Source organism: Brienomyrus brachyistius, chromosome 24, assembly GCF_023856365.1.
Source record: "Brienomyrus brachyistius isolate T26 chromosome 24, BBRACH_0.4, whole genome shotgun sequence".
NCBI classification, from domain to species: Eukaryota; Metazoa; Chordata; class Actinopteri; order Osteoglossiformes; family Mormyridae; genus Brienomyrus; species Brienomyrus brachyistius.
This window is the reverse complement of record NC_064556.1, coordinates 3339140-3350704: the sequence shown is the minus strand read 5'-3', so window position 1 is coordinate 3350704 and position 11565 is coordinate 3339140. Positions and strand designations below refer to the sequence as shown.

The window sequence follows — 11565 nt, the reverse complement described above, 5'->3', positions numbered from 1 at the left end:
GCACCGAATATCTCTCCTCTTCTGTCTCTCGTCTATTACCAGGTTAAAATTTTTTAAAAAAAGGGGCAGGGAGTTAGGAGCCATCGTGCCGGCCGGCATGGGCGCCCATGCGCTGAGGATCCTGGGAAGGATAGTGAAGCTGTCCCGGAGGTCTCATGGACATGGGCGGGGGAGGGGGAGAGCCCATAGCGTGGAAAATGGCTGGTCCAAAACCTGCGGGTAATCAAGAGATTATTCATCCACCTGATGGGAATAAAGGCTGATTATACTTCTGCGTCGCGGCGACGGCGTGACCAGCACTTGGGTGCGTCTGGCACTCGGCAAACACACCGCCAAAACGCTGCGTGATGCATACTCTCAGATCTTGCATTTGCTGTCTTCCCACCCCTGAGATATATTCAAATCGCTGAATCGCACAATTGATACCGTTTAGCAAAGTATCCTGGTTACATCTGCACAGCTGCAAACCTCCCGTAGACAAATTCGGAAAAATGTCAAGCTGTTACAAAGTCACTCTTCGTGCATTTTCCCTCACAAGCTTAGTGTCTATGCTACTGTCCTCTCTTCCTTAGCCTCGTAAAATACAAATAACCTTAATGGCGGTAAGTGAAATCGGCGCTGGCATCCTGACCGTTTTGTAGACCTGTTGCTACGATGCCCAGGGCGGGTTATTTAACGCTCGGCATAAACAGCGCTCCTGTTTCAAATCGGCGATATAAATACACCTGGGAAGTACGCTTTCTTCACCCCCCCAAAAAAAAAAAAGTCAGTGTTGCCAAACGCTCCAGTTACAGTTCTTGCGGTCTGCATCGCCACGATGTGTAGCTACATTTCTGGGGAGGTGCATGCGTGCTACAGGGAGGGGTCCACGGTAACGCTGTGGAATCGCAGCACCGATTCGACGCAGAGGCACAGATCAGCCTCAATACACACAGGAGCCACACTTAAGACTAAATTCTGCTTAGGACTGCAGGCATGTAAAGGGAAAGACAGTGGGGGGGGGGTTACCTGGAGGTGGGGGGGGCACTATGCCAGGCGGAGGCGGTATGGAGACGCTCAGGATGGCGGGGGACACGCTGGGGCTCAGATTGAAGTAGTTGGCTGAGGATTCCTCCTCTGCTGGAGGGGGGGGCAGAGCTGTGGAACAGATGGGGGGGGTGGGGGGGGTTAGACTTTACAGTATCTGTAATTCGCTGAAGGTACCACAGTGCAGCCAGGAGTGGCTTTGCCGTTTCTGGGGCCTCATTCACAAAGCCTACCCCTCCCGCCCCCCCAGGATATTTCAGAAACTAGATAAATAGCTAGTGAGTGGAATTAGCTAGCTGGCTAGTGGAACATACTGCTTCAGCATCCTCTAAATAAGCAACGTGTTCATTTTATATTTAGTGTAGTGACAGTTTCTGGCCTGCAGGGGGCGTGTGGAGCACTCACCTCCCGGGAGGCCCGGAACCGGCTCCAGCTTCAGCCCCACCTCTCCCAGTCCGTCCCTCTCTCTGCCCCTTGCGGCCTGAGACCTGGAGGGCGGGAAGGCGTTTAGCACAGACCAAGAGTCTAGGCTGCCTTAACACTAACAAAGAAAAGCAGCAAGGGCAAGCAGGTTCAAGAAGCGCTGAAAACTGCGGGAAACGTTTTATTTCTATTTAAATAAACATCTGGATGTCACACATCAGGACATGGGAAGACTTGCGGGAGGCTGACCCTTGAGACGGGTGAGGGTTAGCAAGCGCGCTAACGATATGACTATTGGTTAGGGTTAGCTAGCAGGGTTAGGGTTAGATATGACTATTGTTTAGAGCCCAGTGTGGCTCTGTAGAGATCAGGACTCCGTACCTGCCCCACTTGACTGTAAGGCGGCGCCCATTGACGATGAGCTTGTTGAAAGACTTCTCGGCGGCAAGCTCGGCCGACTGCCGCATGGCGAACTGGATGAAGGCACATTGCTGCCTCTGCACGACCGTCGTGGTGCGGATCTCGCCAAACTGGTAGAAGTGGTTCCTGCAGGGAGCAGCACACAGACATTCATGCTTCCACTCTCTGAGATGGAGACGATAAAACATGGAAAACAAGCAGAGCGTCTGGGAGGGAAACCGAAGACGGTAGAGCGGCATCCATGACCGACAGGCCTGCGAAGAGGAAGTGCGAGTGACACCGAGATGCGAATCTGCCAATCGCGTACTTTCAGTGACATAATCGCGAGCAAGAAGTGTTACAGTAGATGTGCTTCCTTACCATCATATAGTCAAAGAATCTTTTGTTGGCAGCTTTAGATACATCGAGGTGAAATATTCTCACGATAGAGCAAATGAAAAGCAATGAATATGATATAAATACTGAGAAACATGATATAAACTCGACATTTTAAGATATTAAAACACCTGATTGTGGGGAAAATTACGCAAATCTGTCACTGAATAAGAAGAGTACAATATGCAATAAATAAGTATATTTTAGTTTCAGAGCCATGAGTCAGGACTTGATTCCTTAACAGAGCAGTCTTACATTGAGAGGAATCAGAATGTTGAGCACAGCAGTCAGTCAGTCTATCCATCCATCCATCCATCCATCCATCCATACCAGTATTTCCCAGTCCAGTCCTCAGGGACCCACAGACGGTCCGTGTTTTTGCTCCTTCCCAGCTGCTGAGCAAAAACATGGACTGTCTGTTGATCTACGAGGACTGGATTGGGAATCACTGATCTACACACACATATACCCACCTGAGGTCAGCCTCGGTGACGGTGTCCCCCAGCCCCCCCACGTAAAGCGTGGTGATGGTCTTGTCCTCGGGGGGGTCCAGCCGTGGCATAGCGGACGCCTGCTTCAGCAGTTTGTCGGCCACCGGGTCGTTGATGCCATAGTAGCGGTCCTTGATGTTCTGGTCGGCCAGCGGGTCGTCCGGGTCGGTCGGTTTCTCATGCCTGGGGGGGGTTCAGACATCAGGCCAAGCGTCACTCTCTGAACAGGCTGTGTTCCATGGGGGCTAGAAGCACATTTATTAAAACTGCCTGCAAAAACAATTTTAATTATATCAGCTGTTCGCTGGAATAACTTTAATGAAGGGATAGATACCCACCCCACCTCCCTTTAAAAAGGCAACAGGAAAGTGCAACTTATGCTACATTAATAGATCTGAGACACTTACTGCCAATTCAGGCCATTTACCACTGACGTCTAACTGCAGCACCCCCTACCAGTGAGGAGGATGTACTACTGTTATCATTGTATACAGAGTCCACCCAACAGAATCCTCAATCACCCACCTGTAGGGACACTCTTCGCCCCTCTTGCACTCGCCCTTCACCCAGAAGGAGCAGATGTGCGGCCGGTTCCTCTTGTAGTACGGCGTGGTGCGGGCCAGCTTCAGCAGCATGTCACTAGAGCTGGGCACCTTGCCCAGCTGGCCCACTGGCCGCGTTCCGTCCGAGTTCAGGATCTGCCACGGGCCAGCAGGGGGAGACATCATGCAGTCAGTCTGCTGTCCACTACCATGAGCCAAATATTCAATGTTTTGTTTTGTTTTTTTTTTTTTATGTAGATGCTAGCACAGCCAGTCAAAAAAACACAACATCACCAAGCGCCACCAGACAGACGAGCCAATCCCAGCCGAACATGAAGACGAGTTCACAGCACAGAGTGGTGAAAACCTGGAATAACTAACGATATTTATAGACTTGGGACAGCAGTCATCTTAGCGACAGGTGGTATGCAGATTCTCCACAGGGCTTTTCTAAGTAATGGAGACAATCCAGCTGACATCTGCGTCCAGCGGGCACCGCGGAGCACTTTCCATAAGGTGTGGTCAGATAAAGAGCATCGATCCATCTGCCGCTGATAAATCTCCAGGTGATGAGCATAGCAGAGGCCTTCTGGGGAACAGCTCAGGGTTGAGGGACCAAATGTTTACCAGGGTCCATTACCTCTCTCTCCATGCTCTGCGTGTAGTACTCCTTGTTGACGTCCGATCTGGGCATGTCGTCTTTGACGGAGAGCCCCGTGTCCCGGACCTGGATGGGCAGCCCTGCAAGAGGGCGAGGGAGACAGAGGCTATAAATGGCATGTTGGAGGGCATATTCTGACCGGCGAGGGCCGCCCGATGGGGGTAGTTTAAAAAGGCATCACAGGCATTTAAAGACACCGTGCAGCAGAGCTTGGCTGGTGCTCCGCGCCTCAGGGGCAATGTGGAGAACCGGAGAACTCGGTGGGACAATCATTCCCCCCCCCAGGGCACCAAACGAGACACAAACTAAACACAGACCTCCCACAGAAACTTCACTTACTCAGCTGTACTACATGAAGTACACCTTTGCTGTAGTACAGGCAAACCAGTTTTATATTAGTAACGAGGGATCACTATAGACTAAGAAAAAAGTACCAATATGTACCTTCGAGGGTACAGTCACTGGGGCTGTAACCCTCAAGGGTCTGCCAATTATACCCTTAGCTGTAAGTAAATGTAGCTTTAAAGATACAGAAATGGACTCTGAGGAACAGTTTTTGTACCACTGAGAGAATTTTAATGTTGCTTGACCCTGGGGAACAAAACTGTACCGAGACGATACCCTTTTTGCTGACAGCCTACTATAAATACTGTTACGAGCATGGTTTTGTGCATTTAAAATTGTATCAGTTACTTGTTTGTCTGTGCAGATTTAATGTATGTGACCCACAGAAATGATCTAGACCTGGGAAAATGCCGTTTGGCTTCTGCCACACATCTGTAAGACAGAAATGGCAAACAACCAACCTTGGATTTTGATGCCTAAATGAGTGAGAAAGCCCGGAGCGGGCCTGAGGGCACCCACCGTACTCCAGGTCCAGCAGGCATGTCTGACATACGTTCTTCATCTTGCTGCAAGTCTGACACACCTCCGTCTTCTTGAAGCGCATTCGGACTCCCGGGCACCATCGGAACACGGTGAAGGGCCTGGCACAGATCTGAGGGCGGGTGGCTGCTGTTAAGTACCTTCATCTCCTTAACGCTTACGGTAAACTCAGTGGAATTCCCAGGCTATAACTGAACAGTCAGTTTTTAGGAAAATGTTGCTTTTCTGACTTTTGAGCACTTCCCACTCTGAATTAAGTCTGTGTTTCTCAGCCAAGTCCTCAGGACCCCCAGACAGTCCACATTTTTGGTTCCTCCCAGCCCCCAGTGCACCTGGGAGGGACTATCTGGGGGTCCTGAGGACTGGGCTGAGAAACACCGAGTAAAGTTCACTCATCTGTAGTTAGAAAATACCCTCCCCCACAGGAATACATTCTGCACCACCGGATAACTGCCTGAAAACATCACACAGTAAACCAACCACTTAAATCCGCAGACAAATAGTTGATCATAACAGTCTCAAACCATTGAGTTTCGATGATGCAAACTAAACAACTTACTTTGCATTCTTTGCCATACTTTTCTTTGGTCTGTTTAAAGAAAAACAAATTAGACTGAAGCATAAACAACCAGGAAACAAAGCCGTGTGGAGATGGAACAAAGAGGATGACATTAAAGCCAGCAGAAGGCAAAGTCACTGAAACAATACAGGTGGGCGCACGGCCATCGTTCACTGGCAACACAGAGGGCCAGCGAGAGTCGCATTCTAGAAATGCACGGGGAGCTCAAACTGTACCAAATTTATTTATTTTTTATTTAATAAATAAGATTGTGTATTTATGTGAGACCAGTGCCAATATGAGTTGTGGTAATTTAAAGAAAAATACACTCAGGATGTGTTTCATTAAAATCACATTTTAAACTGCCAAAAAAAAAATCGAACACAGTATTCAGCGTGTGTGTTAATGGGTATTACTAACAACGTGACGGAAGGCCTAATCACTTACCATACGAATATACGGATTTTCACCCAGGCATGTCTGACAGAGAATGGGAAAGTCCTGCAGGAAAGAAGCAGATTCTCATATTCAGAAGCCAACACGCGCTGCAGTGTCTCCTTTTTAAAATCCCAAAGGATTCGGCACCCAGAGGGTTCCAGCACTCCGCACAGTGAACGGTACGGCAAAGGCTTCTGTAGGAGTCTCTGGCTGCCCATTTGCTGTCCGGTGTAACCAGACTGAATTTACACTCAACTGATAATTTTGCCTCAGCCTCACCCGGTAGGGGGGTTTATACCAGTCTGGGCATGACATTTTAACACATAATCTCCCCTGTGTGTGTCTATCAATAGCATTTAATGCACTGTTACCACGCAATTACTTGCTAGTGGCATTTTAGCAAATAATTCACTTAATTGTACTCATTGAACTCTATTCACTGTATTTAATCCATCATTCCATGAACCCACACACACTCCTATTAAACAGAATGCACTGGCTTGTCTTAATTGCATCTATATCTACAGTACATGTCATGCAGGCCCACTGGGCAACCATTGTCAACCAGACTGAAAATCCCTTCACCTGTGAACATACTAGATTTCTATTTGTCCATGTGTCTCCCTACAATTCACACCATGAGAAACGCTACTAGCTTCAAAGCTTACTTTAAGCCTCGTGACAACATTCCTCCGTCCGAAGCGCCCCTATATTAGCTTCCATCTTTAATGCAGAGCAGTCTAAGAGCTCCAGAAACTATTTCGACCTGTTATTAGCGCAGCTCATACCCATCAGCACTGGGAGTTACACGTCGCAGGCGTCCTAGGCAGCTCACCCAGGGTTAACGCGGGTAAATATGAGTCTGGCTTTGCACCCTGCCGGACACAACCACCTGTCAACCACCGACAATGATTTACCCACAAAGCACGTGGCATTCACTTACGGAAAAAAACTGACATCGAACGTTATGTCTATTTTTACGCTCATTGAAGAATTCCTTTACCCCGTGTTTCATACCTGGCGCAAACACAGCTACATTTTAACCACATTTACTTTCGCTCAAGCTTCAGAAAACTGTACCCGGTGTGGCCTGATTGTGATAAACACCGAAGACGGTGACCAATTTGAGGTGCGCATAGGAGTCACAAAATCCACCATAAGCGCCGTACCAGGTCATACGAAAAGCAAACCTTCGTTTATACAGGGGCATTTAGTCAACAATAGGCGTAAAATACAGGGGTGTTAGGGGTTGCAACTCCCCAATAATTAAAAAGGCTAACGCATGCCCCTAAACCCACTAAATGGGTGGAGACCGTAACCTCCCGCCCCACAATGTTCTATCCAAAGTTTCGCCCTTCTAGTCAACCCTAACTTAAAGGAGCATTGAAAACTTATTTTTATTGTAAAATATCGGCCCGAGACACAGAATCCCAGCTAGCCGCCAGATAACGCCACCAAAAGGAAATGCGCGATATTCCTTTGTACACGGCGCGTTCGGACGGGAAGCCTACATTATGTAGTATTTTTAGTGAAGTTATTTGAGTCTTTGTCTCTGTTTATGACGCCGACCTCGTGCTCTAATCCGAAATCCTTGAAGCCACATCGTTCGTGTTTTGTTTTCCCCAAAAAGAATCAAACTATAGCTCATTTCAAACGTACCGCGTCCTCCCAGTTCTGCCTGTTGTACGTGTTCGAGCCGAGAGACGTCGCCATCTTCACTCAGGAAATACTCCCGGCATGCAACAGCAACGGCGTAGTCACGTGGGGCGGACGTCTTTAAACCCTCCGCCTGTAATTGGTTAAATCGCGGCAGTTGCAACACGTAGAATACGTAACGCAATCTCATTCATTTTAACGCAACGGAACCCTTGCAGTTGTAACGAAGTTTTGGTCTTCTTGTCATGTTCCATATTTTCGCCCTTAATTTTCTACAAAAATGTCTGAAATCTAAAAAGAACACTAAAAACCATTACTGCTGCTGAGAGTTACCTACATTTGGCTTTATTTACTATACTACTTAAGAGGGAGTGATACAAAGAATTGCTCAAATTTTGTTGGAACTTGCACTGGGGTTTAAAATCCTGAGACTTTTTTCTTCTTTATTAATTCCCAAATTCAGGTCAATTGGTGACTGCAAATTATCTTGAGTGCATTACTGAATATCTATGTACGGGTGTGACAGCAAGAGAATAGGAGATAAAGACAATATATGAATTCATTTCCTGTTCAGAATATATGTTGCCCTGTGCTCTGGAAGGGCATGCCATAAAGGATTTATGGCTCATTTGATTTACATTTCAAGAGAAAATCATTCTCTCAAAACATACACGGGGACGTGATGTTATGTTTTTCATATTCCATACATAAGCGTTGCAAACGGTGGAAACATCTTATCTCTAAATCCAGGACAACAAAAAAATCGACTACATCAGTTTCTCAAATTGGAAAACGGTACTTCATATATTTTCATTGCTGAAACGCTACCTTCCAGAGACTTAATCATACTTGACTGTGTTTTGATTATCGCTACATAATAGGCAGCATCAGATTGCCATTTACTTAGAGGACACAATTATCTAAATAAATAACCAAGTATCAGCTTTCACAGATATGTGCTTACTGAACCATAGCACTGCTCAGACCGACGAACACTTTAAAAGATACGCAAGTCTAATTTCAACACTTGCATGCCTGGAATTCAAACATATGTTTTTAAATGCAGGTTTTTGTTCTCAGCACATAACTTAAACGCCGCCGTAGTTTAGTCACAGCATGCTGTCTGCTACAGTGACGCTGTGGACCAGACGTCCCACCTTTCCTTTTTTAGGTTCTCGTGAGCACGTCGTGTTCCTTGATCATGTGACTTGTAACGAGGGCCCGGCCTCGTGATCACATTGTGTTCCTGGATCATGTGACCTGTAGCGTGGGGCCTGGCCTCGTGAGGTCAAGACTGTGTGAATGCTGCTGTTGTCTTATTTTAATTCCGCCACTGAATTCAATTCGCCACGCTTACAAAGAACAGATTCACATCACCTGTTTATCATTCTCGAATCCGTGAAATGGTTTCAAAATACAAAGCAAAGCAGTTTTAAAAGATTACAGTACAAATCAGTATTTCGGGCAAAATACATAATATGCACTTGTGTGGCAGAAACGAAATATGCGATACAACAAAAATAGATTGTATAACTGAACAGAGAATCACTCCATTAGTTAGAGACATAACCATCCACTCCACAAGAACACATGTAACCAACCAGTACAAAATCTGCCCATGTAACAGTTCTGATCGCTCATGGAAAAACAAGCACTTAGCAATGACATTTAGAGCTGGACAAAAGGCCACCTTGGGCATTTCTCACAGCAGTGTATCCAGTGTGAAAATAGCTCAACTCATCCCACACACCTTAACATCCCTGGGTGTGTGAATCGTTCGGTCTCTTCATGGGTACTTCCCAAGTCGAGCAAAGACTGTTTCTGTGTGATAATGGCGATGCACAACATCCATATTCACAGTCTAAGATTAGCTTTGTGCGGCGATGACATAAAGCAGAACTCAAAAGATCATTTTCACAGCGCCATTTTTTATACATTGTGGGGAAAATGTATTATTATTAGTAAATAGTAGGTTTGTCATTTCAAGATCATAAATAATATATTTCCCCAATAAGTGTTAGCATTCATCACCTGCAGAAATACGGGTGACTGGGCAGCAATATGCATGGGATTGAATACAGCGGCAATTTGTGTTGCAGCTATTTCACAAAATAGAAAACGGAGGATTATTATTCATATCTAGCACCAGCATTGGAAAGTTTAATGTTGACAAGCACTTCTCCTATTTAGAAGAATAATTCATGAGGCGTAGACATGGCTAACTCATTACCATCAGAGATTACTAATGATTGTATTCCAGGCCACATGTAAAACATGACAAAGCCTGCCAGTTCGGGAGTCAGAGAAACACCAATATTTTGTGATGTAATAGAAGGCCTTACAGAAGCCCCCCACTGTACTCTGATTTTGGAGGGTGGATGGACAGGCAGACGGGCAGACAGACGGGGAGACAAGCATACAGACACAGATGTCTGAGCACGTGCCACTTTCTCCCCGAACGACTGAAAAGGCCCCCTTTTTGAGATTCAGAGCGACCATTTTCGATCACCGATGATCACTGACTTAGCAAACAGCAGTTCTGGTTTGGTTCGCCAAGGGGAAATTCTCTCTCCAGCCCCCTTAGGCGAAAGGGGTCCCCCGTCAACAAAACTTCCCGACGTGACCCATCCCCCCACCCGGTCTGCAAAACTTACCGAGGACTACTTCTCTACTTCGAGCACCTGCATGGCGCAGCTTTTCAGTGTTAAACGCCGTATTGAGATTCAATACTGAGGAAAGTGCGACGAATAGAAATAACGACAGCACCCACTAGCGGCTTAATTTTGAACAAGGACCCCTAAAAGCATCACTAACTCCACTACGTTTTGGCCGCACAAGTCGTTTCGATTTCAATTCAGGTATAAAATAATAAAAGTTATATATTAGCCTTTCCAAAATGTATAGTACACAAAATTAATAAATGTTAATACATGGAATTTATGCTTTGAAATGTGCACGTTGTTTTCAGGACATGAAAAAAAATTGTCGTTTTAACATTGTCTTTATCAGGCCTCTCATCCGTCCATCCATCCATCAATCCATCCGAGTTTCGGTGAGAGGGACCAGGAGCCTGTTTCAGGGGGTACATCCTTAAGTTTTATAATTGACTCATCGATGATTCAGTTCTAGCTGTAAACTAATACATTTTTTTATTAAAACAAATGCATTTTAGATAAATTATACAATTACCGGCCAGTTCCTCGTCTAACCTGTGGGAAATCCAACTTTATCGATATTGGTTGTAGTATATTGTGTAAGAGGATGCTAGGTTTTAAGTCGTGGGAAAGAGTTATTAACAAGATTATTAACCGAGACGACCAGACTAACTGAACCCATTAAATGGGAGGCATCGCCGGACTCTCAGCTGATTTTGTGACATTATTGATTTTGTGACCTTTACAGATGAGAGAATACGATCCAAATCGTTTCTAGAGCCACGCTCAAATAACAAAGTAAAACGTCGGCCTATATTTTAGCTCCATTTATCCATGTCTGGTTAAGGTTTCATATTTTTATGTGAAATACATTGTTCTGTAATTTTTTTTTCAAAAGAAAGAATTCGTGTGTTATAGCCTTTTCCACACGTGGTCATTTTCCATTTTCTTTCCATATGTAGTGGCACATTGAGCACGGACCTTTCGCCTACATTAAATTTGCTGATTTGTTTAAATACATTCTCAGACATAAATTAATGTTGTTTTTATCTGTATTTTCCCCAGTGAGTTGCAGTGGTATCACTGTCACTGTGACTGTACGGGATCAAATCCCTAATTTTACCGACGATGCATATGTATATTAACGTGCAAGTTTCAGAAATTAAATAATCTTAAATACAAATTGATATGCAGAGAGACTGTATAATCATCGCATATTCAGCTGCTTGGAAAAACAACGGGACGGAAAACGCCAGTGGGTGGAAAATTGTTCTACAATTTCTAACTGGGTCATATATCTCTGGTATATATTCAATTCATTCATTATATTTGTACGTTGCAGATAATCTGACGTTAATTGTGAACTGTATTTTTAAATATATAGTCTCTCTGTGGGTGGTGTGTCTTTTCGGAATACCGTGTAATATATCAGATG

General features: G+C 45.3%; 1 protein-coding gene across 1 annotated transcript; it reads right to left on the bottom strand.

The window, feature by feature from the left end:
• On the bottom strand, window positions 1-7609 carry LOC125720052 (pre-mRNA-splicing factor RBM22). Its single transcript, XM_048995054.1, has 11 exons — window positions 7480-7609; window positions 5830-5883; window positions 5383-5412; window positions 4803-4935; window positions 3918-4018; window positions 3261-3433; window positions 2718-2918; window positions 1831-1995; window positions 1432-1514; window positions 1009-1137; window positions 1-213 (listed from the first exon to the last, which is right to left on the bottom strand). The coding sequence occupies exons 1-11, from the start codon at window positions 7531-7533 to the stop codon at window positions 74-76; spliced, it is 1263 nt and encodes a 420-aa protein (XP_048851011.1). The 5' UTR covers window positions 7534-7609; the 3' UTR covers window positions 1-73.
• Between the last annotated feature and the right edge of the window lie 3956 nt (window positions 7610-11565).

Excerpts from the sequence above, each read along its gene's own strand:
- LOC125720052 (XM_048995054.1), bottom strand. The coding sequence starts at position 7,533 with ATGGCGACGTCTCTCGGCTCGAACACGTACAACAGGCAGAACTGGGAG. Across the intron at positions 4,019-4,802 it reads CCTGCTGGACCTGGAGTACG|GGCTGCCCATCCAGGTCCGG; the intron begins GTGGGTGCCCTC and ends GCCCTCTTGCAG. Across the intron at positions 1,996-2,717 it reads GTCACCGAGGCTGACCTCAG|GAACCACTTCTACCAGTTTG; the intron begins GTGGGTATATGT and ends TGCTCCCTGCAG.